The sequence below is a fragment of the Agelaius phoeniceus genome, chromosome 2 (assembly GCF_051311805.1).
Source record: "Agelaius phoeniceus isolate bAgePho1 chromosome 2, bAgePho1.hap1, whole genome shotgun sequence".
In the NCBI taxonomy this organism is placed as follows: Eukaryota; Metazoa; Chordata; class Aves; order Passeriformes; family Icteridae; genus Agelaius; species Agelaius phoeniceus.
Genome location: NC_135266.1, coordinates 270,018 through 294,273, shown reverse-complemented (window position 1 = coordinate 294,273; position 24,256 = coordinate 270,018). Strand labels below are relative to the sequence as shown.

General features: G+C 58.8%; 4 protein-coding genes and 1 long non-coding RNA gene across 16 annotated transcripts; 1 reads left to right on the top strand and 4 right to left on the bottom strand.

Moving 5' to 3' along the window:
* Positions 1 to 737: 737 nt before the first annotated feature.
* On the bottom strand, positions 738 to 6,088 carry LOC129117631 (hemoglobin subunit epsilon-like). Of its 3 annotated transcripts, none has more exons than XM_077192457.1 (5): positions 6,001 to 6,088; positions 3,509 to 4,146; positions 2,675 to 2,771; positions 2,372 to 2,594; positions 738 to 973 (listed from the first exon to the last, which is right to left on the bottom strand). In XM_077192457.1, the coding sequence occupies exons 2-5, from the start codon at positions 3,609 to 3,611 to the stop codon at positions 845 to 847; spliced, it is 552 nt and encodes a 183-aa protein (XP_077048572.1). In that variant the 5' UTR covers positions 3,612 to 4,146; positions 6,001 to 6,088; the 3' UTR covers positions 738 to 844. The 3 variants fall into 3 exon arrangements, with proteins under 3 accessions (XP_077048572.1, XP_054484371.2, XP_077048575.1); XM_054628396.2 differs by lacking the exon at positions 3,509 to 4,146 and adding an exon at positions 4,289 to 5,830 and having other exon boundaries at positions 6,001 to 6,081; XM_077192460.1 differs by lacking the exon at positions 3,509 to 4,146 and having other exon boundaries at positions 6,001 to 6,082.
* On the bottom strand, positions 6,087 to 7,600 carry LOC129117634 (hemoglobin subunit beta). The gene is made up of 3 exons (XM_054628408.2): positions 7,437 to 7,600; positions 7,111 to 7,333; positions 6,087 to 6,286 (listed from the first exon to the last, which is right to left on the bottom strand). The coding sequence occupies exons 1-3, from the start codon at positions 7,526 to 7,528 to the stop codon at positions 6,158 to 6,160; spliced, it is 444 nt and encodes a 147-aa protein (XP_054484383.1). The 5' UTR covers positions 7,529 to 7,600; the 3' UTR covers positions 6,087 to 6,157.
* Positions 7,601 to 8,347: 747 nt separating this feature from the next.
* LOC129117636 (uncharacterized) lies at positions 8,348 to 13,587 on the top strand. Its single transcript, XR_008533866.2, has 2 exons — positions 8,348 to 8,601; positions 13,476 to 13,587. It is a non-coding gene; the product is annotated as an uncharacterized LOC129117636 (long non-coding RNA).
* Positions 9,314 to 11,230, bottom strand: LOC129117635 (hemoglobin subunit beta-like). The gene is made up of 3 exons (XM_054628409.2): positions 10,887 to 11,230; positions 10,520 to 10,742; positions 9,314 to 9,540 (listed from the first exon to the last, which is right to left on the bottom strand). Exons 1-3 carry the CDS (start codon positions 10,976 to 10,978, stop codon positions 9,412 to 9,414), a joined length of 444 nt encoding a protein of 147 aa, XP_054484384.1. The 5' UTR covers positions 10,979 to 11,230; the 3' UTR covers positions 9,314 to 9,411.
* Positions 13,588 to 13,848: 261 nt separating the features above from the next.
* On the bottom strand, positions 13,849 to 23,597 carry LOC129117633 (hemoglobin subunit rho). 10 transcript variants are annotated; one of them, XM_054628400.2, is made up of 6 exons: positions 21,923 to 21,985; positions 19,067 to 19,173; positions 18,205 to 18,399; positions 14,948 to 15,044; positions 14,645 to 14,867; positions 13,849 to 14,031 (listed from the first exon to the last, which is right to left on the bottom strand). In XM_054628400.2, the coding sequence occupies exons 3-6, from the start codon at positions 18,344 to 18,346 to the stop codon at positions 13,903 to 13,905; spliced, it is 591 nt and encodes a 196-aa protein (XP_054484375.2). In that variant the 5' UTR covers positions 18,347 to 18,399; positions 19,067 to 19,173; positions 21,923 to 21,985; the 3' UTR covers positions 13,849 to 13,902. The 10 variants fall into 10 exon arrangements, with proteins under 10 accessions (XP_054484375.2, XP_054484378.2, XP_054484379.2 ...); XM_054628403.2 differs by lacking the exon at positions 19,067 to 19,173 and having other exon boundaries at positions 21,923 to 21,999; XM_054628404.2 differs by lacking the exon at positions 19,067 to 19,173 and having other exon boundaries at positions 18,205 to 18,396; positions 21,923 to 21,971.
* Positions 23,598 to 24,256: the final 659 nt, after the last annotated feature.

The window sequence follows — 24,256 nt, the reverse complement described above, 5'->3', positions numbered from 1 at the left end:
GAGTCCCTCTGAATGCAGCTCAGGAATGGTGGGAAGTTCAGCCCAGCAGGATGATGGATTGTGCTCCCACAGCATCACAGAACTGTGATGAATGAGCTGCACATGGCACTGCCTGGGACAGAAAGGAAGGGAATGTCCACAACAGCAGAGAGTAATGACTGAGCAGAATTCAAGAGAGGAGGATTGCTCTGTGGCAAAATGGGCAGGAAAAGGCATTGGGAAAGTGTTAAACCATAGAAATCACAGTTGTGGGAGATGGCACCTCTCCTCCTGGAGCCCATCACAAAAATCCCAGACTGGTTTGGGCTGGAGGGACGTCAAATCCCACCCAGTGCCACCCCAGCCATGGCAGGGACACCTCCCACTGTCCCCAGTGCCCAGCCTGGCCTTGGGCACTGCCAGGGATGCAGGGGCAGCCCCAGCTGCTCTGGGCACCCTGGGCCAGGGCCTGCCCACCCTGCCAGGGAACAATTCCTCATTGCCAAGATCCCACCCAGCCCTGCCCTCTGGCACTGGCAGCCATTCCCTGGGTGCTGTCCCTGCAGGCCTTGTCCCCAGTCCCTCTGCAGCATCTTCTGAGCCCTGCAGAGCTGAGGAACCCCGGGCTGCCCCAGCCCTGCAGGGTTTGGGGATCCTGGGCTGTCCCAGCCCCCAGCCTGGGGGTCACTGGTGGGTGCCCTTGCAGTCCCAGGCCAGCCCAGCCCCTCCCTGCCCAGCACAGACACACAGACACTGCACAGGAGCTGATGGACGGGTTTATTGGAGGGTTTATTGGAGGGTGATCAGGGTCAGGGGCTCCCCGTGGGGCTGGGGCTGGCCCAGGCTCCTGCTCTCCCCAGGGTGGTCAGTGGTACTTGTGGGCCAGAGCGTGGGCCACCACACCCACGAGCTTCTGCCAGGCACACTGGCACACAGGGGTGAAATCCCCGCCCAAGTGGGACGCCAGGACGATGACAAGGACATCCCCGAGGAGCTGAGGAGAGAGGGACAGGCGGGTCAGTGCTGCTGGGAGCTGCTGCTAAGCTGGAGCAGCTAGACAGCCCAGCCCTGCTCAGCCAGAGAGAGCCCCTGCTCAGCCCCACAGAGCCCCTGCTCAGCCCCTGCCCCTGCTCAGCCCCTGCTCAGCCAGAGAGAGCCCCTGCTCAGCCCCTGCTCAGCCAGAGAGAGCCCCTGCTCAGCCCCTGCCCTGCCCCTGCTCAGCCAGAGAGAGCCCCTGCCCAGCCCCTGCTCAGCCCCTGCTCAGCCAGAGAGAGCCCCTGCCCAGCCCCAGCCCCTGCTCAGCCCCAGCCCAGCCCCAGCCCCTGCTCAGCCCCACCCCAGCCCCAGCCCCTGCTCAGCCCCTGCCCCTGCTCAGCCCCTGCCCAGCCCCAGCCCCTGCCCAGCCCCAGCCCCTGCTCAGACCCTGCCCAGCCCCAGCAGAGCAGCAGCTCCGGCTGTCCAGGCTGAGGCTGACCTGCCAGACCCGCTGTCACCAAGGCTCTGCTGGCACTGGAACCCCCTCAGCACCAGCAGCTCCTCCTTTGTGTCTCCTTGGCGTTTCTGTGCAGATTTTCCCCCTCTGCAGTCCCTATCCCCCCCCAGACCCCTCCTGTAGCCCTGTTTTCCTCCCCCGACTTCTCCCTGAGGCAGAATTGCCCTCCTGAAGGGCTCCCACACCCTGCACACTCCTCCTCCTCCTCTTCCTCCTCAGCCCTGGTTAGGGGCATGGCTCACTCCCTGCTCCCTGCCACAGCAGGTTCTCAGTCTTCCCACAGACAGCTCTGGGTTTTGGAAAACAGTATTTGTTTCATTCTTAAAAATAAAACAAAACCCGAACAAAGAACTTCAAACTAGTTCCCCATTTTTGGAATGCTGAAGCATTTGGATTTGGCCTGAAACTCACCCTGAAAAACACAATGTTTTTTTCTTTAGACATAAATTAAGAGAATGATCCTTCTTAATTTAAAAGTGTTGGAGGAGGAGGAGGGACTGCGCCATGCCCGTGCTGGGCAAGGCAGGACTCTGCTGCTTGGTTCTGCCGGTCTTGCTGTGGAATTTGGATTTCCTGAAATGCTCTGCTGAGCTTCCCTCTGCTCTGAGCCCTGCAGCCCAGGCTGCACCTTCCCCAGCCAGATCTCCCCAGGTAACCATCCCTCCTGCAGGGAACACCAGGCTCCTCCTGGTGTTCTCTCCATACCTGCCCCTCCCTTGAGCTGTGCTGCCACTAAAAATGGGACTTTTGAGGGAGAAAGTCACAGACACCATTGCAAAGACCCTTGTACAAACCGTGACCTCTCTTGGGTGCTACCCAGGGATTGTTCCCCAGCAGCCCCAGGAATGTCCCTGGACAGAGCAGCAGCCAGGTCTGGCTGGGACTGCAAGCACAGCTCACCCTGAAGTTCTCGGGGTCCACGTGCAGCTTGTCGCAGTGCAGCTCCGACAGCTTGGAGTAGGTGCCCTTGAGGTTGTCCAGGTTCTTGATGGCCTCCCCGAAGGAGGTCAGCACCTTCTTGCCATGGGCACGCACCTTGGGGTTGCCGATGATGGCCGTGGGGCTGGACAGGTTCCCGAAGTCAGAGAAGAACCTCTGGGTCCAGGGGTAGACGATCAGCAGCCTGGGGAGAGACACGGGCAGGTGAAGCTGCCTGACTCAGGGCCTCCCTGCAGCGCAGGGCCCTCGCGCAGCTGCACCCACCTGGCCAGGGCCTCGGCGCCGCATTCCTCCACGCTGACCTTGGCCCACACGCTGGTGATGAGCTGCTTCTCCTCGGCTGACCAGTGCACCATGGTGGCTGCAGGAGGACACTGAGCTGAGCTGAGCCCCGAGCTGGGGCCGGGTTTTATGGCCTGGGCCAGCCCCTGGCCGGCCCCTGCAGCGGGGCCATTGGCTGGGACAGGCAGGGGTCCCCACCGGGGCAGGAGGGGGTGGCCAGGGTGGGGCCCCCGAGAAGGGGCCTCTGGTTATCCTGAGCTCCAGAGCTCTGTCCCCTGGGGAGCTTTATCCCAGCCCCTCTGTGGGGCAGCTCCTTCCCCTTCCAGCGTGGGCATGCAGAGCAGGGGCTGCAGGAGCTCCAGCCGTGCTCCATCCCCACTGGCCACGGGCAGGGGCTCAGGGATGGCCCCTGTGAGCCCTGAGCTCGTGCCCCAGCTCTTTGCACACTGGGCTCTGCCTGGCATCAGTGAGGTGCTGAATGCTCCAAATGCAGAGCCACGCAGAGGGGTTGGTCACCAGCAAACCCTGCAGGTCCTGCCCTGCCCAAGGGCTTGGGGGTCCTTGCACCACCAGGAGCTGCTCAGAGGATGCTCTGGCTCTGCAGCCAAATCTGCATTAACCCCAATATCCTTCTCCTGTAATAGAACTTGACCACTTTGATTTATTTGTGCCTTTTGGAGCAGGAGTAATTATAGTTGGACTTTGGAGTCCAACTTCTGAGCTGGACTTCAATTACCATGGTAGATCCTTTCCAAGTGGAGATATTCTAAGACAGAGTGTCAGAATGGTTTGGGTTGGAAGGACCATGAAGCTCACCCATGTTGTGCGAGGCCCACCCAGACGTTGTCCCCTCAGCTGTGACAGGATGGGCCCGCTGCAGTGCTCTGGGCCAGAGCAGGGGCCGAGCAGCATCACCCATTCCTGCCTTCAGCCACCTCCCTGAGGAGCACTGCAACTGCCTTGGAACACAGGGTTTGCTGCTGCAGGTTCTGCTGTGGGCTCTAAAACCTGCACAGGCTCAGCTCAGGGATGTCCAGGTGGTGGGGCAACCCCAGTTCCCCATGTCCCTGCCACGTTCAGCCAGGCCAGGCTTTGCTGGGGGAGAGGTTTGGATTCCCCTGGCACACCCTGGAGCTGCCAGGGCTGCAGCCCCTCACCAGGAGCAGAGCCCTGGGGAGGTTTCCTCTTTTGTTTTCTGCATGAAGCCCCAGGTAACACCATTCTTGCTGAAATCAGCCCAGGGTTTGATGCCAAGGTGCCAGGGTCAGTGCACTGTTTTCCTGTTGTTTCCCAGAGGGTTTGGCTGGGCTGAGGAAGAGCTGCTGGGTCCTGCAGAGACTGGGGACGATGGGTGAGGGCATGACCAGGATGCAGCAGAGATGCAGGGCTGACCAAGCTCCTCTCACACATCAGTACTTCCTCCAGGGACCATCTCCTGCTCAGTGTCTTTTGCACTGAAAACATGGCAGGAAAAGCAATTAAAAGAAAGCAAATAGCAAGGGAGGTCTCCAGCCTGACAATATCTTTCCCCTCCACTAGTTGTAGACTCTTTTTTTAGTGGAATAGGAATGAATAATCTTCATTAGATTTGCTTACATTTGCCTTTTCTCCAGAAAATCCAGTCCCCAGAGCTGGGGGGCTGGACCATGATGGCAAATGAAGCCAAGCTCAGCCTGGCATGGGCAGGAAGAGGGGATAGGCAGGGAAAAGGCTGCCAGGGCTGCCCACCCTCCTGCACCCCCTTATCAGCCCCTGCAGGACCTGGGTGCTGCCAGTGCTGCACTGGGCACCGCCCAAGGGGTGCTGGCACCCACAGGGACGTTCTGACACCATGGAATGGGAGCAGGAAAAGCAGCATGGGGAGAGGGCACCCCACAGGATGTGTGTGCTGGGGGCACTTGGAGCAGGCTGGGAATGGAGGTGGGAGTGAAGCCACAAGGCAGCAGCAGCGAGGGCTGCTCCCATCCTGCTGTGTCTCAGGGAATGCCAGGGGGTCTGCTCGGGCTGTGGGATCATGGAATGATAGAATGGGTTGGGATGGAGGGACCCCAGATCCCACCCAGTGCCACCCCTGCCATGGCAGGGACACCTCCCAGTGTCCCCAGTGCCCAGCCTGGCCTTGGGCACTGCCAGGGATGCAGGGGCAGCCCCAGCTGCTCTGGGCACCCTGTGCCAGGGCCTGCCCACCCTGCCAGGGAACAATTCCTCATGGCCAAGATCCCAGCCAGCCCTGCCCTCTGGCACTGGCAGCCATTCCCTGGGTGCTGTCCCTGCAGGCCTTGTCCCCAGTCCCTGTCCAGCTCTGCTGTCCTTCCCAGCCCCAGACACGCTGCTGGCAGGAGGAGACCTGCTCATCCACACAGGTCACTCCTTTCTGCCTGAAGCCCATGAACAATCACCTTCATGGGAAACCACTCATATCTGTCATGAAGCCTATGAAAAGTCATGAAATACTTGGGGGTTGGTGACTCTGTGCCTGCCCAGTCTCCTTGCAGGAAAAAAAAAACCTTTTGGAACTTGCTGTGAATCATCTTCTCTCCCTCTCAGTGTGTACCTTGCCAGCAGGAACAACATGCCTCTTTCTTTGGGTGTCGTGACTGAGAAAGGGCATTTATGGGTCACAGGGGGCTTCTAACACCTTCCTGTGGGTCAGGGGCAGAGAGTGAGTGCCCAGAGATGTGGGTGAGGCAGAGAGAGAGCACGGTGCAACCTGGCTGCCAGAAACCCTGGTTTGAATAGCTTTGCCCAGTATTTTCCCTTAGATGTGGCACATCCTTTCGGCCAAGCATCGCTTTTGCCTCGTCATGCTGTGCTCAGATGTGCTTCCCATGCCAAGAACAAACCCTACCCAAAGAGCCCTGCTCTGCAGACACCCAAACCCACCCAAAACTCCCATCCAGGAAATTAAGTCCCTGCTCTTGGCAGAATGGGGCCCCCCCCAATTGCAGAGTGGGCGGCGCAGGGTGGGAGGGATGTGAATAAACAAAGTCTGCTCAGGCCTCGATAGCAAAATGTTTATCTAAAACCTGCCCCCACCCAGCTGGCTGCTGGGCCTGGGTGACTCAGCTGATTTTGGGTAGGTTTTATGCCAGGGATGAGCCAGGCTAGATTAAAGTCTTCCATTTGTTTATCTTCCCCCTGAAAAACATGAATCCTCTCAATTTCCCCGGTCTCAGAGAGATATGCAGGTTTTACAGTAAAATTCTGAGCACCCCCGGTATGACCCCAGGGGTGGCAGGACTCTACCAACCCCACATCCTGCAGGCACAATTTCCAGAGGCCAACCCCACAGAAAGCACCAGACCCACCCAGAAGGAAGGCAGGGGTATTTTCTGCACAGCCAGCCGTGCCCCCAAGCCCTGGCTGCCCTGAGGGACACACGGAGCAGGCAGAGTTCACAGGATGAGCTTTATTTGGCTGTTAGAAGCGGTTGGGCAGCGGGTGCTGCCGCGCTGCCGCGGCTCCTCAGTGGTACTTGCGGGCCAGGGCGTGGGCCACCACACGCACCAGCTTCTGCCAGGCAGCCTGGCACTCGGGGGTGAAGTCCTTGCCGAAGTGGGCGGCCAGGACGACGACCAGGATGTCACCCAGGAGCTGTGGGGACAAGAGCAGCCTCAGCTTAGCACAGCCCCACACAAGCACTCACACTGCACCCAGGGGAGCCTCGGGAAATCTGCAGCCCTAAAAACCTCCCCCAGTTAGTCCTTTCTACCATGCACCTTAAACCTGGTCTCTGCTCTTGCTCTAAATCCTGCTACCGTAGCCAAAAATTCTCCAGAGTACTTTGGAGTAAATTTTTCTTTGTCCCTTCTGGCTTTATTTTGGAGTTTCTCTCAGGCAGAAGGGCCGGCCAAGCTCCCAGCACAGCAGGAGACAGCACTTGGCCCCACAGAGCACAAACAAGGAGCTCACACTGACACAGGGGCATTTCTGCCAACCCCAGCCCAGGGACAAATGGTGGGGTTAATTCCCCACTGAGACACTCCCAGCCAAAGTTTTCTCTCTGTAGATCCTCTTTGACTTCTGGCATCCAGCTGCCATCTCCTGCTCCTCACTCATCTCTCTGTTCTCCTCTGTGCCAAACTTTGCTCTTGCTCCTTCCCTCTTCCCCCTTGGCTCAAACCTCTTCCTGCTCAACAACTGCTCTCACTTTGTTCTCCCCCTCCATTCCCTCACTGGAACCACATCCTCCCCTCCGCTGCCCCCTGCCCACCGCCCCTGTCACCTCTCAGCCCGTGCGGTGCCTCCCCTCAGGCTGCACTGGGTCCCTTCCCTCCCTGTCCCTCTGCACCTCACCCCCATGCCAGCCCCAGCCCCTCTTCCTCCCGCTCTGCCCTGGCTGGGCAAATCCCTCTGGTGGTGGGGATCAGGCTCTGGGCAGCCCCTGCGCTGGGGAGGGCAGTCAGGGCAGGACTCACCCTGAAGTTCTCGGGGTCCACGTGCAGCTTGTCGCAGTGCAGCTCGGACAGCGCGGAGAAGGTGTTCTTGATGCCATCCAGGTTCTTGACGGCCTCCCCGAAGGAGGTCAGCACCTTCTTGCCATGGGCCTGCACCTTGGGGTTGCCAAGGACAGCGGTGGCACCGGACAGGTTCCCGAAGGAGGCAAAGAACCTCTGGGTCCAGGGGTAGACGATCAGCAGCCTGGGGAGAGACAGACAGACAGACAGACAGAGTCACATCAGCGCTCCCATAGCTGGAGTGTTTCCCTCGGCAGGGGCAGGGGCAGGTCTGGAGCTGCACCTACCTGGCCAGGGCCTCGCCACCGCACTCGGCGACGTTGACCTTGCCCCAGAGGCCGGTGATGAACTGCTTCTCCTCAGCTGTCCACTGCACCATGGCGTCGGCAGGAGGGCTTCGTGTCGCACGAGGAACTCAGGCTCTGGCTCCCGGAGGATCGCACGCTGGGGAGCCGCTGCCCGGCCCCGCTTTTATCCCTGCGCGGGGCCCCTCCTCTGCCCCCTGCACCCCGTCATTGGCTGCGCCCCCGGGGGGGCCCTGGCACGGGGAGGGGACCCAGCATCGCCCAGCGCAGGGTGGGGCCCAGGCAAGGTGCCCGGAGCACCCCGGGCCTGGCTGGCCCGCCGCCCTCGCCGTCCCTGATTTCCAGCCCTGCTCGAGGGGCCATTATCTCCCCACAGAGCCCCAGCACGGCCCCGTGCGCGTTCTGCTGCAGCTCCCCTCTGGGGAAGGTGCCAGCCCTGGCGCCCCTTGGGTGTGCCAGCCCCTGAGGCAGGAGACGCCAACCTGGGGCTCCTGGGTTCTCCCTCTGAATGCAGGAGGTTCTCCTTTTCCTTTTCCTGCAGGACCGGTCAGGCTTTGGCCTCTCCCTTTGCTTTCCCATCAGCTCTTTAGGAGTTTGATTAACTTCAGGATGACACTGCTAAAACCATGGCAAGGCCTCGCAGCCAAGAGGGAGCTCCTGTCTCCAAGAACCTCTTGGGAAAGGTCAGGCAGGGCTGGAAGGAGATGTTATAACCCAGGGCAAACCAGCTCCCAGTTGGCTCACAGGGCGTGAGGAGAGGTGGGAACACTGGGATTACTGGGATCCCACAGAATCCCGGGATCCCTGGGGCTGGCCCAGCCCTGCCAGCCCATGCAGTGCCAGCTGTGCCCCATGGGCACCTTGTCCCCAGCCCATAGCACTCAGTGCCACCTGCAGGGGACACCTGCAGGGCTGGGCACTGCAAAGCTCCCTGGGCAGCCCCTGCCAAGGCCTGAGCACCCTTTCCAGGAAGAAAAAACATCTGCACAGATAAACATCTTCCTTTCCAGGAAGAAAAAGCATCTGCACAGATGTGCAACCTGACAGCGCCTGGCCCAGGGGTTCAGCAGCCTGAGGATCAGTGGAGGCCTGAGAGCTGGGAGAGGCAGCTGGCTCTCTGCTCTTCTGCTCCTGTGCCCAGCTGAAGGTGGGAGGGGTGCAGGGGGCAGGCATGGAGCTCATGGGGCACGGGAATGCCCTGCTGGGGTCTGGGTGACCTTGGAGCAGAGCGTTTGTGTTTGTTCCTGCTCACTGCAGGAGGGGCTGGGCCAAAGGACCCTGGCCAGGCTGGGGGTGACACTGCTTCCTCTGCAAGCAGCACTGGTGTTTCATGGAATCACAGAACCCAGACTGGGCTGGGCTGGAAGGGACCCAAAATCTCATCCAGTCCCATCCCCTGCCATGGGGTGACACCTTCCACTGTCCCAGGCTTTTTCCAAGTCCCATCTAACCAAGTGTTGAGGGTTGTGTCTGTTACCTTCTGCCTTTGTTAACCTAAGAATCTTGGGGGTTTTAAAAACCCCAAGCCAACAAAACCCCACATGCAGGAAGTTACACGCCATGGCCCCAATCTCCCTGTCACTTCTCCCACTGCACATTTTCTACTCCACTCACTCTGTGAAAGTTTTCAAACATTAAACCAAGCAATGCCACCTGATGTGTCCAAAAAGTGCCAGACTGTTCCTGTTTGTTCCTGTTTTTTCGGGTTTTGTCCTGAACACCCCCCTGGGATCTCCATCTGAGACAAGTTTCACTTGCCTGAAGGAGATCATGGCTCAGTTATCCCCTGTTTGTGAACATTTGCTTCCCCAGCCCCTGTCCCTCCCTCCCCATTCCCACAAAGAACCAGACATCTCCTGTTGGCTGGAGTAGCTGGTGTTTATTGGGTGGTTAGAGCCCAGCAGGACCCGAGGAGATTCCCCAGGAGTGTCTCCAGGCAGGGAGGCTCCCAGGAGGCTCAGTGGTACTCGTGGGCCAGGGCGTGGGCCACCACACGCACCAGCTTCTGCCAGGCAGCCTGGCACTCGGGGGTGAAGTCCTTGCCGAAGTGGGAGGCCAGGACCACGATGAGGGTGTCACCCAGGAGCTGTGGGGAGGGAGCAGGAGCTGTCAGTGCTGCTGCCCCCAGAGCCCTCCCCACAGGAGCAGGATCTGTCAGTGCTGCTGTCCCCAGAGCCCTCCCCACAGGAGCAGGATCTGTCAGTGCTGCTGTCCCCAGAGCCCTCCCCACAGGAGCAGGATCTGTCAGTGCTGCTGTCCCCAGAGCCCTCCCCAGCAGGATCTGTCAGTGCTGCTGCCCCCAGAGCCCTCCCCAGCAGGATCTGTCAGTGCTGCTGTCCCCAGAGCCCTCCCCAGCAGGATCTGTCAGTGGTGCTGTCCCCAGAGCCCTCCCCAGCAGGATCTGTCAGTGCTGCTGCCCCCAGAGCCCTCCCCAGCATGCCCTCTGCTCTCTGGGCAGCTCACAGCACAGCAAGGAGCAGATTGTCCTGGCCCCATCCATGCACTGGGCTCCCAGCACAGCTCAGGGTCTGGCCAAGAGGGACCCCTGGGTGTGCTGGAGCCTCCCCCAGCATCTTCCTGTGCCTGCTCTGCAGGGTCCTCCCTCAGCTTCTACTGGCTTCGGCCCTTCCATTCCCATCCCTTGCACCCTGGCTGTCCCTGGGCTCAGAACCCTCCTGCCAGAGTGGCTGTGGTTTTCCCTTCTGGTTTAACCACTCCCTCACAGCCAAGCCCAGCTCTTCCCTCTAAACCCTGTCTCAGCTCCTTCCCTCTGGCTGCTCCAGGATGTTTCCTCTGACCAGGGCACACTGGTCTGTGCATTTCTGCCCTCTCACCTCGCCTGCCTGGCTGCCTCCCCTCACAGATCCCAGCCCCAGAGCTCCTCTCTGCTCCCCCCAGATATGACTCTCCTTTCCCCTCCACTGCCCCTACCCTCCACAGGCTCTTGGGCAGCCCCAGGGTTTCTCTCAAGGTCTCAGGGACTGTCAGACCCCTCTGAGGCCCCTGAAGCCCCTCCTGAGCTCAGCCCCTCTGCCCGGCCGAGGCTGGAGCTGAGTGTGGCTCACCCTGAAGTTCTCGGGGTCCACGTGCAGCTTGTCGCAGTGCAGTTTGCTCAGTGGAGCAAAGCATTTCTTGATGCTGTCCAGGCTCTTGATGGCCTCCCCGAAGGAGGTCAGCACCTTCTTGCCATGGGCACGGACCATGGGGTTGCCACAGACAGCAGTGGGGCTGGACAGGTTCCCAAAGGAGGCAAAGAACCTCTGGGTCCAGGGGTAGACGATCAGCAGCCTGGAGAGAGGTGGAGGGACAGACAGACAGACACAGAGACGTTGATGTTCCAGTGATGGGAGTGTTTCCCTGCAGTGCAGGGGCAGGAGTGATTCCAGGAGTGATTCCCTGCAGGAGCAGGGGCAGGTCTGGAGCTGCACTTACCTGGCCAGGGCCTCGCCGCCGCACTCAGCGACGTTGACCTTGGCCCAGAGGCAGGTGATGAGCTGCTTCTCCTCAGCTGTCCAGTTCACCATGGTGTTGGCAGGAGGTTCCCCGAGCTTCCCTGAGCAATGCCGAGGATGTGGCTGCCGAGGCTGCCCCGGGGATTTTTATACACGGCTCAGCCTAATCTCAGTGCACGGAGGCACTGCTTGGGGCCGGGGAGGGAGCGGGGCTGCACGAGGGGAGATAGTGGCTTTGGCAGCTGTCCAAGGGGGAGAGAGGCCCTGTCCCCCTCTGTCTGAGTGGGGACAAGCATCACCTCAGCCCCGAGCACAGGGGGAGCTGCCGGCCCGCTGGGGGCTCCGGGCTGCATCCCTGCTGGGGAGCATCATCCCCTCCTGCCAAGTGATCCTTCATGGTGCTTTGCACATGGAATCATGAATCCCACACCACTCTGGGCTGGGAGGCTCCTTAAAGCCCTGGAGTGCCACCCCTGCCATGGCAGGGACACCTTCCACTGCCCCAGGCTGCTCCAGCCCGGCCTTGGGCACTGCCAGGGCAGCCACAGCTTCCCGGGGCACCCAGAGCCTCAGGGCACTCACCAGCTAAAAACATGAGTTTAAACTCCCTGAGAAAGAATTCCAAGGGCTTCTAAATTTGAGGATTATGGAGCATGGAAAAATCCGAAGGAAGTGTGCTGTGCTGGGCTGGCCCAGGGGCTGTTTGTAGCAGTGCCACTGGTCCAAGCACCGTGCACCATGAGGCAATGGGGGGCTGAGTCACCGGTCCCAGTGAGGCAGACACAGCCCCCAGGTGCCTGCCAGGGTGGCAGGGTGGGTGAGCCTGGTCAGGACTGCACCAGCTCTCAGCAGTCCTGCAGAGACCTGGCAAAAACCAAGGCAAGCACAGCCCGGAGTGCCAGCCTTGGGCTCACCCTGATGCTCCGTTCAATTTTATTAGAGTTAATTTTCATTATGATTGAAAATCCCCTGCTTTCTGCCTTGGGGGCAGCAGGCAGCAGCCTGCCTGGGAGATTTGGGAGCTCAGGGAGTTCTCTGGGACACAGGCTGGGAGGGGAAATGTTCATCTCCATGTGCTGAGCAGGGGCAATTTCTGTAGCTCTTTTTGAGTCTGCAGAGTCAAAGGGACATCTCCTTTCCCCAGTGCAAGCCCAGCAGCACCTGACAGCTATTGCCAGCTGGTTCCCAGACAGAAAAGCAGGCCCTGCTCTCTGCCTGGGATGGATTTCACTATGCTCAGGACCCTTCCCTCCAGCATCCTTCCAGGGCTGTTCCCTTTGGTGTGGATGGAAGATCTCTGAACTCCTGGAATCACAGGATCATGGAATGGTTAAGGTTGGAAGGGATCTTCAGGAGATATCATTCTCTCATTCCACCCCCCCTGCCACAGGCAGGGAACCTTCTACTGGACCAGGTCTTGGCCACACACTTGCCCCCTTCCCTGGACAAGAACCTTCCCTTTGGAGACAAACCATCCCAACGAGGGCCACAGGCAGCTCCAGTGAGGGCCCTCCTGCCCCAAGCAGAGTTCCTTGGTCCCTGATTGCAGCAATGTGCCTGCCAAGCTTTACAGAGCCCTTATCAGCAGCAGTGGCATCTGTGCCCAAGCTCTGTTCTGGAGCCAGGCCAGCCTCCACGCTCCTCCAGGGAGTGCAGGGCCTTGTGTCTTATCCAGCAGGTCCTGAGGGTGTCTTTGTTCCTCTTTTAAAATCCCAGAAGGTTTGCATTGGGAGGGACCTCACAGCCCACCCAGTGCCACCAGTGCCATGGCAGGGACACCTCCCACTGTCCCAGGTGCTCCCAGCCCCAGTGTCCAGCCTGGCCTTGGGCACTGCCAGGGATCCAGGGCATCCTGCATGCAGGGCTCTCCTGTACTCTCCTGACCTGTTTTTGGGTCAGGGGGGCTGGCGGTAGCTGTGACTTTGCTCTGTCACAGCAGAGAGGGACAGCTGTCACTGGGAGAGGGGGACACTCTGGCTCTGTGACCCAGGCATCACCCCCTTGTCACCGTCCCTAGCCCTGGACAACAGGACTGCCCAGGCACTGGTCAGAGAGCAGGATGTGCTCCACAGCACCACTGGGACATGTCCAGAGGAGAGGAGCAGCAGAATGGTCACAATGAGATCATTCATTGGGGTGGAAGGTCCCTGCTGAGGTCCCTGGCCCCTGCCCTGGGTGCTGACCCAGCCTGGGCACCCCCAGGCCAGGGTGCTGCTGTGCACCCACCACCCAGCGCTGAGTGCTGGAAAGTTCCACAGCTCTGAACTGAACAGCTCGTGGGGAATGGTCTCACCTCCTGCCATCCTGCTGAAATGCCCTTTACTGGTGAAAGAAGCTGTGCTGCAGGGAAGCTGGATTCGAATTTTGGGCTTTTTTCCTAATTCTTTTCCTCCAGCCCCTCGGTGCTGCTGACAGGGCTGGACCTTGCCTGCCTGGCTGTGCAGGACGGAGGGGTGAATGCATATCCCTGCTAGATCAGGAGAAAGGCTGAATATTTATTCCTAAAACATGCAAAACATGTATTTCCTCATTCTGAGACACCAACATGTCTCTCCTTGTTGCTTTTTAGGCTGTTCCTGAAAAAACATTGCTGAAACTGAGATGCCTACAAACAATCTTTCAATTCCACTGAAAAGATGTGCTTCATTAAGCCAAAATGAGTAAAAAAAGTCTCTAACCCATCCTGTGTGAGAGCTGCCCTCATCCCCTTCTCTTGGGATCTTACACATTTCAAATATCAAACTCTGACCAAGATGCACCAATCCTGCACCATCACTGATGCAGAAAATGCTTTTAATCAACTTAATACATCAGTAGGAAACTATGGAGGGGTAAATTCCTGCCTAATCAGTGAATCTCTATGAATTTATATCCTTTCAGATATCCCAGGAGGAGAGGCCCAGGGCCCACAGGCAGACACAGAGACACAGAACACAAAGAAATCCAGAAAATGAGGTTTTTATTGCCCATTACAGACACAGGTGCCTCCCGAGGCCTCAGTGGTACTTGCGGGCCAGGGCATGGGCCACCAGCCCCACCAGCTTCTGCCACGTGGCCTGGCAGGCAGGGGTGAAGTCCTTGGTGAAGTGGGCGGCCAGGACGATGACCAGGATGTCACCCAGGAGCTGCAAGGGGAAGGCAAGAGGGAAATCAGGTCAGCAGAGTGCTGGGCACCCCTGGCCCTGCACAGCACCCGGGCCCAGGGAGCTCAGCTCCCCCGTGGGTGCGGGGCCGTGGCCCAGGGAAGCTCTGCCAGCTGCAGGACAAGAGCCCTGTGCTGGCTGTGGGCATGGGTGCCCACCTGCTCCAGCTCTGCTTCCTCACACGTTTTCCAGCCACTAGACATTTTTCTGCCTTTTTCTGCTGTGAAACCTCACACCTACTTCAGCTGAGGGTCAGTGCAAGGCCCACCTTCTACACCCCAGAGCCAGGCTTAAACAGGAGCTGGAGCAGAGGCCGACATCCTGCTCCTCTTCTCCAGCCATGCCTGCACGAGCCCCCAGGCTTTTAGAGAATCCTCCTATGTGTGTCACCACATTTGTCCTTGCAGGCCAGAGCCCAGTATTACCCTGCACTATGGAATTCCCAGCCTTCCCCTGTCCCCCAGCTCCCACTCCAATCAGCCAGGTCCTGTTTGGTAACTAAAACACAAGCTAGTGATGCCTGTTGGAAACCCCCCAGGCACTGAGGTGCTCTGAGGAAGGAGGGACAGAGGGCAAAGCTCCAAGCACAGCTCACCCTGAAGTTCTCGGGGTCCACGTGCAGCTTGTCGCAGTGCAGCTCCGACAGCTTGGAGTAGGTGCCCTTGAGGTTGTCCAGGTTCTTGATGGCCTCCCCGAAGGAGGTCAGCACCTTCTTGCCATGGGCACGCACCTTGGGGTTGCCGATGATGGCCGTGGGGCTGGACAGGTTCCCGAAGTCAGAGAAGAACCTCTGGGTCCAGGGGTAGACGATCAGCAGCCTGGGGAGAGACACGGGCAGGTGAAGCTGCCTGACTCAGGGCCTCCCTGCAGCGCAGGGCCCTCGCGCAGCTGCACCCACCTGGCCAGGGCCTCGGCGCCGCATTCCTCCACGTTGACCTTGGCCCACACGCTGGTGATGAGCTGCTTCTCCTCGGCTGACCAGTGCACCATGGTGGCTGCAGGAGGACACTGAGCTGAGCTGAGCCCCGAGCCGGGGCCGGGTTTTATGGCCTGGGCCAGCCCCTGGCCGGCCCCTGCAGCGGGGCCATTGGCTGGGACGGGCTGGGGTCCCCACCGGGGGTCCCCATGCAGTGGTCACTCTGCCCTGAGGTGTGGTCACTGAGGAAAGCCTGTGAATCCCTTAACAGACCAGGCCAGGACACAGGACCCTCTTATCTCTGTCTCCCTCAGCCCTGGCTGCTGTTCACCACAGGCATGGACATTCCGCCCATCCCTGAACAGGCACAGACCCCTCCGAGAGGTGCTTCGGAATCACAGAATTCTCTGCATTGGAAAGCACTTTAAAGCTATTTAAATCTCTTTAAAGCACTTCTTGTTCTCTCCCCTGCCTTGGACAGGGCACCCTCCACTATCCCAGGCTGCTCCAAGCCCTGTCTGGCCTTGGACACTTGCAGGTGTTGCTGAAGCAGAGGTCACCGTGCTCTGACTGCTCCAGCTTGACCTTCATGCCATGGAATCATAGAAACATGGACTATCCTGAGCTGAAAGGGACAGAGTCCCAGGATCCCTGTTGCTGGAAAAGCCCTCCCAGCTCTAGGTTTCCAGGAATAGCTGTGTGGGATGCCAGGCTGGGCTGCAGCTGTGAACAGGCCCCTCTGCTCTGCCCACGAGTGTGCAGTGTGAGCCCTTCAGGGGTCTCTCCCTGCTGGGAGTGAAAGGCCTTGCACAAGGACAGCAGGACCCTGCCCTGTCACAGCCCCAGCAGCAGCATCCATTTCCACGAGGGCAAGCTCTGCCTACATGCTTTTGGCTGACTCTGGCTGACACCTGCACAGGTGTTTTCCTGGTTTCCAGGCCTCCAGTGAAGCTGTGCCTCTGTACTCAGAAAGGCAAAGCCAGGATGCTTGAGCTGTCAGGCATCCAGACACAACCATGGACATGGAATTGTTCCAGGCCAGGCTGGATGGGGCTTGGAACAGCCTACTCTGGGAGAATGTGTCCCTGCCCAGTGCAGGGAGCTGGAACTGGCTGATTATCCAACCCAAACCATTCCAGGATTCTTTGAATCCGTGGCTTTGGGTCTGACTCTGGGATGTTTAGGAAATCTCATCCAGACCTCTGAAATCTTCCAGTTACAGACTGATACTGGTCCATTGATCTGGGAAGGCTGGAGGGGGACTTCTTACATGGGGAGGCAGAAATAGGACAAGGGAGAATGGCTTCCCACTGCCAGAGGGCAGGGCTGGATGGGATCTTGGCAATGAGGAATTGTTCCCTGGCAGGGTGGGCACAGGGTGACCAGAGCAGCTGGGGCTGCCCCTGCATCCCTGGCAGTGCCCAAGGCCAGGCTGGACACTGGGACTGGGAGCACCTGGGACAGTGGGAGGTGTCCCTGCCATGGCAGAGGTGGCCCTGGTGAGGTTTAAGGTCCCTCCCAAGCTGCACCAGTCAGGCATTGTGTGATCTCACTGGAGACACAGTGGCACGAGCCCATCACCGTGATCCCCTTGGGGCATTAACATCTGCAGGCACATTTAACTTCTCACCACAGGGTTCTATGAGACATTATTAATTTTTTCCACTCCTGGGCCGTGGGAGAGGCGCTTCCAGCAGCCCCAGGCAGGCTCTGATAGCCCGGGCAGTGGGGCTGTGTGGGGCAGATAAAAGTATCAGCAGGGCCTGGTGCTGCCTGGGCTCCTCACCTGCAGAGCAGACACACGGCACACCCCTGCTTCTCAGCAGATCTGGGCACTCCAGAAGGTGACAAATTCACCCTACAGAGCTACAAGGAGTGTGATGGAGTAGAGCAGCCCTGAATTCCCAGGCAGGCATTCCCATTCCGAGGCAGCAACTGCTCACCCAGCTGGGGATGACAATAAATGGCCTCAGTGGCCTCTGCATTTATTACCTCTCTGCAGCCTGAATTGCCTGCCATTGAAATTAAACCCAGGCTGCATCTGGGGCTGATCTTAGCAATGCACTCGCCTCGCCTCTGATAGGAGATTCATTTCAGCTCTGCAAGGCCAAGCTTGAAAAGGGAAAAGATAATGATGCTTCTCTGCTGCATCTGAACCAGCAGCAGGGGAATGCTCAGGGAGGGGCAGCAGGAGGGTGAGCTGGGACACACAGCACAACATCAAAAACAGGCTGGAGGGGAGTGTTGACTGCAGCATTAATAGTATTTTTAAAATGTGGTTAATAAATGCTGGGTTTTTGGAGCCAGTTGAAACAGGCAGAGATATGGCTTGTGGTGAGAAGCCTGCAAGCCTGGACCCACGCTGTGACCCATCAGGGCCTGGTTTTACTGGTGTTTTTACTGTTTACTGGTGGTTTTACTGGGTTTTACTGGTGTGGGAGCAAGATGACTTTTCATGGATGAGTAATGATGGCCATAAAGAGCTGAGGGGGAAGGAGGAAGGCAGAGGAAACAGGAGGAAGAGAGGCAGAAGTAATTTCCATTCAGACAGGCCCACTCCATGCCGCTCCCCTGTACTGATCCCTCTAATGGTTGGTTTTATCCCCACAGCAGCTCTCTAACCTCTAAATCCCTTCAGATGGGCACAACAGCAAAGGAATAACAGCAGGTGAATCAGCCTCTTAATCGTATTAGGGTCTTGTCCCTGTGCCTGGGGACTGTCTGACATGGCAGTGGCCTTTTGCAGCCACTCTGTAAATTTACACCTCAGCTCCAGCCCCTCCTGCCCCACAGGTCCCACTGGCCCATTTGGCTGTGGACAGTCTGGGCTGGCTTGAGGGCAGAGGTGATTTCCCACCACACTGCTGCTGCAGGCACCCAGGAAGGGCTGGCTACAGAATGGAGCTCAGGGCAGCAGGGGATGTCAGGAACCCCTGGAAAACTGGAGAGGGGCTGGGGACAAGGCCTGCAGGGACAGCACCCAGGGAATGGCTGCCAGTGCCAGAGGGCAGGACTGGATGGGATCTTGGCAATGAGGAATTGTTCCCTGGCAGGGTGGGCAGGCCCTGGCACAGAGAAGCAGAGCAAAGCCAGATGGTCCCAGATTTTATGGAAGGGGCAGAGCAGGTGCTCTAAGCCCATGCAGGATGTGGTCAGTGATGAATGCAGGGAAATGCAGAACGAGTGTGTCTGAATCACCACAACTTGTACAACTCCCCCTGGCTGGGACTGGTTGTTACCTGAACATGGTGGAAAAGACTTTCTGGAAATGCAGTTTTCTCCATAGAAGGGAGAGGGATACTGGGAGACACCACAGGCAGCAGAGGTGTGGAGACCCCCAGCAGGCTGGAATTGTAGAGCAGGCTGGAATTGTAGTGCCATCCCCACCGAGGGACTCTGCTCTCAGCACAAGGACATTCCTGTTTGTTTCTCTGCTGTAACAAGCAGGGGAAATGCAGCGGAGGTTAAATGAATTCCTCTCTGCCCCTAAAAAACTCCTCTCATTTCAGGATCCAGATTTAACCCTTTTAGGTCTGACTGCAAGAGGTGTGGAGCACCCCTTGCTCTGACTGCTCCAGCTTGATCTTCATGCCATGTAATCACAGAAAAATTGAATATCCTGAGCTGAAAGGGACAATATCCCAGGAAAATCCCATGGAGTTCCAGCTGTGCCCCATGGGCACCTTGTCCCCAGCCCAGAGCACTCAGTGCCACCTGCAGGGGACACCTGCAGGGCTGGGCACTGCAAAGCTCCCTGGGCAGCCCCTGCCAAGGCCTGAGCACCCTTTCCATGGGCAAATTCCTCCTGACAAAGGACCTACAAAGATCATTGTGTCCAGCTTCGGGCCCTGCAGAGGACCACCCCAGGAATCCCAACATGTGCCTCACTTCTCATACAAATATGTTTTGATTGACTTGGAGCCTTTCATGGTATTGCTTTAATTTTATAGGAAATCTGTGTCTGGAATGTGGGTCCTGGGTGACACTGCTGGGGCTGGATGCAACATAAATGCCCAGGAACCTGCTGGGCACAGCAAGAGACCTGTCCCAACCCTCTTTGTTTGTCCATCCCTGTCCCTGTGTCCCTGCAAAGGGACCCACCAGGATGTGGCACTGGAGCCCCAGTGCCACAGGCTCGAGGTCCAGAGCTGCTCCAGAGGGTGGTGACAGGGCGAGAGGCACAGGGTGAGGCCTAAGGGCCAGGATGGCTGGGGAAAAGCTAAATTTTAGTGAATCTGCTTCCCAGTTATCCCTCAGCACAAGAACTCAGCAAAACCACCCAGAAAGGGGCAAAAGCAGGATTTTCATTGCAGACAGGCTCCTGCAGGACAGGCTCGCTGAGGGCAGAGCTTTCCTGGAGGGTTTGCTCTGTCCCTGGCCCTGGCTGGGCTCCATCTCAGCACAGGAGGGACCTGGGCTAGAGGGGACACTGAGGGGACACTGAGGGGAGATTGAGGGGGCACTGAGGGAGACACTGAGGGGAGATTGAGGGGGCACTGAGGGGGACACTGAGGGAGGGACACTGAGGAGGCATTGAGGAGACACTGAGGGGACACTGAGGGGAGACACCAAGCGAGGGACACTGAGGGGGCATTGAGGGGACGCTGAGGGATGCTGAGGGGACACTGAGGGATGTTGAGGGGACACTGAGGGGACCCTGAGTGGGACACTGAGGGGACACTGAGGGAGGGCCACGCTGGCCAGGGAGGGCAGGCAGGGCTGAGGGAGGCAGGCGGCTTTGCCAGCTGTGCCCCCCAGCCCCGTGCCCACCATGGAGCTGTCCCAGCCCCGGCCCATCCCGGCCCATCCCGGGCTATCAGCCGGGACCCCCGCCCTGGCCAGCCCCCGGGGCTCCCCCCTATCGGCCCGGGCAGCCCAGAGCCCCTCCCCGGGGCCGGCCCCGATAGCCCCGGGCTGCAGCCCCAGATAAGCCCGGCCCAGGCGGCTCCGGTTGTTTGGGGCCGGCAGGGTCAGCACGGGGGTGGACAGACGGATGGACAGATCTCCATCCACACAGGATGCAGTTCTGCTATGGAATCATGCAGTGCTTTGGGCTGGAGGGACCTCAGAGCCCACCCAGTGCCACCCCTGCCATGGCAGGGACACCTCCCACTGTCCCCAGTGCCCAGCCTGGCCTTGGGCACTGCCAGGGATGCAGGGGCAGCCCCAGCTGCTCTGGGCACCCTGTGCCAGGGCCTGCCCACCCTGCCAGGGAACAATTCCTCATGGCCAAGATCCCATCCAGCCCTGCCCTCTGGCACTGGCAGCCATTCCCTGGGTGCTGTCCCTGCAGGCCTTGTCCCCAGTCCCTCTGCAGCTCTCCTGGAGCCCCTTCAGGCCCTGCCAGGGGCTCTGAACTCTGCCTGGAGCTTCTCCTCGCCTGTCCATGGGGTACATTGAGTTTTCCTATCATGTTTTCCTCTCAGGGCAGCTGAGAGCTGTTCCAGAACAGGGGTTCAGGGTCTCCTCCATCTTTGCCCAGTGCCCCCATTCAGGATTCACATGAACCAGGAGGATGGGACAGGACTCTCCTCAGGACCCTTCCCTCTGCTCCTGCAGCCATGGCACTGCTCTCCCCCTCCCAGAGCTCCTGTCCCCCATGGCCCCTGGGGGAGCTCCATGGACAGCCTGAGCCAAGCCCTGCTGCAGGAAAAGCACCTGAACCATGCCTGGTTGTGCTGTGGTGGCAGCAGGGGGTGCAGAGCAGGTATCCTCAGCCAGGTACCTCCAGACCCCTCAGAGTGAGGGCCTTGCTTTGCCTCAGCAGCTCCAGCACCCTTTGTGCCAGGCCAGGTGAGCTCTGAAGGGTCTCACAGTGGTGCCAGCACTGCACCTGCCACAGGCCCAGCTGGCTCTGCCTCTCACTGCTTTGCAGAAGGTTCCCTCCATCACACACCCCCACAAAAATCCCAGCGTTGTCTGGGAACCACGAGAGCTGTCCTGGACCTCACAGGGCTGGGGCACATGCTAACAAAAGGTTTTCTGTGTGTAAGGATGGCTCCAGGTCAGGCAAGGCCTTTTCTCCTCCTGCTCATGGCATGGCACCAGCTGGGTCAGGACATTTTTTATGGGTCTTGTTCTGCCTTTACTGCCTTAAAGCTGGCAATGGATAGAGCCAGACTGTTCCATGTTGGGGCTGGTTTGGGGAGGGCAGACCTGCCCTGACTCCACATCTGACCCCAACCTGCCACTAGGTTCTTATTCAAGTACCAAAAGGGGCTCTGAAAATGGGGTAGAACCTGGGGAAGTCCCCCTGCAGAGGCTGAGGGGTTGTTTGGGGGCTGGAGGGAAGCTCTCCCTGCTCCAGGTGAGGCACTGGACCTGGTCCCTGGGGCAGCCCCTGGCAGAGCCTCTCCCACTGCCCCAACAGGGACCATGGGGCTCATCCCAGAACCTCAGGGGTCCGAGGGCTGTGAGTGAGTCAGGGCTGGCCTGAGCTCCATCACTCACTCTGCTCAGCTCTGCCCTGCACCAGCACTGGGCAGAACCAGGGAGCCCCAAACAGCAGCTGAGCTGAGGTGGGCTCAGGGCACAGAGCCCACAGACCCCGGGCATGCTCCTGTCTGAGGCTCCTCTTCACACACCCAGGCAGAAGGGGAGCTCTGAGACCCGGGCCAGGACTGGGACCAGGGTCAGGATCAGTTCCAGGATCAGGATCAGACTCAGGGCCAGGGCCAGGATCAGGATCAGGGTCAGGATCAGACTCAGGGCCAGGGTCAGGATCAGGACCAGGATTGGGACCAGGGCCAGGATCAGTTCCAAGATCAGGATCAGGGCCAGGGTCAGGATCAGGAGCAGGGTCAGGATCAGGATCAGGATTGGGACCAGGGCCAGGATCAGTTCCAAGATCAGGATCAGGACCAGGATCAAGATCAGGACTAGGGTCAGGACCAGGACCAGGGTCAGGACCAGGGTCAGGGCCAGGGTCAGAGTTGGGATCAAGCTGAGGGGTCTCACCCCCATGCCCAGGACTGGAGCCCGTTCTCTGCAGTTTATGGGATGTTTATGGGCTCTGCCATGACAGACTGGTGGGATGAGTTTGCAGAGGCTCAGGGTGCTGAGTCACGGTGCTGGCCCCAGCTTGGCCGTGCTCAGGGGTGATAACTGGGGTGGCACAAACAGGAGCCTTGTGGGCAGTGATAAGGCAGCCCCTGGCCCCAGGGCAGTGTCCCCTTTCTGCTGAGTCAGACTCTGACACAGCAGAAAACATTTCTGCTGAGCCAGAGGGGCAGCCAGGGGAAAACAGACAGCTTTTTAAATGGATTCTTTATTTTGCTTAGCAGAACCAGGCGGGCAGCTCTGGACTCCCCAGCACGGGCTGCTGACTGCTGTGTCAGTGAGGGGCTCAGGACCCTCCTCTGTCTGTGGGGCAGAGCCCATGGCAGGCTCAGGAGCTCTGCATTCCCAGAGGGATGGTGGGACACGTCCTGAGACCCAGCCCCTCGTCTCCATCCCCCTTCTGCTGCCCTGCTGCAGGTCTGGGGGCAGGGGGTGTGGAAGGTGCCAGCTGCTGCTGAAGACTTCCCTGTTTCCCTGAGAGAGGGAATTTCACACCTTGTCCTCCTCCTCCCCTGCTCCCCCTGTGCTGGCCACAGGCAGGGCTCCCTTGGGGAAACTGAGGCACAAAGCAGAGTGGCTGCTGTCCAGAAATGCCATTAAATGCTCATGGCAGGGGCAGATGCCCTTCAGGACAGGGCCATGTTTGCTGTCCCATGTACTGCTCCTAGCCAGGGACACAGCAAGATAAAGTCTTCCTCAGAATGAATAGAATTCCTTAAAATGTTTATAATTCTTTAATTAGAATCATGGATGGCATCATGGCATCCCAGACTGGTTTGGGTTGGAAGGAACCTTAAAGCCCATCCATTTCTTCCCCCCCTGCCATGGACAGGGACACCTTCCACTGTCCCAGGCTGCTCCAAGCCCTGTCCAGGCTGGAGGTTCTGACTGGACAGTGATGCCCAGCCAGCCTGGGGTGGGGGTGTAGCCAGGTGTGCCCCAGCCAAGCCCCTGCTGTGCTCCCAACCCAGCCTTTTCCACTGGGACTGGGCAGCTTTTGGGTCTGTGTGGTTCAGGGTGACCCACAGCACAAAGTGACTGTGTTTGGAAGCATGCAGCTGTCCAGGCTGAGCTCCATGAATTCAAAGGCACAACATTCACCCAGGATCTCCTGTGACCACAGCAGCTTGTGTTTTTCACAAGTCCCTTCCAAACAGGCCCTGAGAGGGGGTCTGGAGGCACCAGCACTGCCCCAGGAAGCTGCCACATTCCTAGCAGAAAGGAAAAGGCACTTCCTGGGGCAGTCACCTGTCACCTTCCAATCCACTGTTCACTTTTGAAAATCTATAAATGTTAGAATCAGGAATTAAACACTCTCTTTTTTACCTCAGAGAGCTGCATGTCCGTGTTGTTTTATTTTAAAAGCTGCCACATTCCTAGCAGACAGGAAAAGGCACTTCCTGGGGCAGCCTCTGCTGGTTCATGCCCAGGGAACCACGGACCTCTGGGGGATGCAAAAGGACCCACAGACCCTCGGGATGAGGCAAAAGCACCAACCGATTTTTTGTTGACACAAACAGCAGCAAATCCGCTTTTCCAGGCAGGGAAACTGAGGCAGGGAGGGAAGACCAGCAGGAGTGACTGGGGCAGACCCAGTTTGTTCTCCTGGGACCCCCCACCTGCCGTGAGACCCTGCTGCTCCCATCAGTGCCTGGGATTTCCTGCAGAGGTGCTGGGCTTTGGCTGCTCCAAGCCCATGCCTTGGCTGTGGGTTTTCTGCCAGGCAGGGTTTGGTGCTGAGCTCTGCTGTTTCTCCACCCTCAGAGGTAAAACCTGGGTGGGATCCTGGAGTGGTGAGAGGCAGAGGGAGCAGAGCAGAGCTGGGGGTGAGCTGCCCTACCCTACAAGGCTCACTTTACCCCACTCAGTTCCAGAGGTGTCCCAGGCACGAGGCTGGAGCTACGGGGCAGCTGCTCCCCAGGGTTTGCAGCTTCCAGGTGTGGGAAGCACCTGCACCCCTGTCCCAAAAACCCCTGCCCTAAATCTCCTTGTTCTGCACTGTCCCAGCCCCAGTGCCCTGGGGAACCTCCTCCGTGCCCAGCTGGTCCATCCCTGCTAGGAGCCTAGTAAATAACTCTGTGATTTGAGGCTGCACCTGCCGGCCCCAGCCCTGGTGTGCGGCACAAAAGGGGCTGAGATAAGGCCCTTGCCCAGCTCCCTGCAGCATCCAGCACGGGCTGTGCAGAGCTGGGGCCGGGGGGGACAGGGATGGGGCACAGCAGAGGTTTGGGG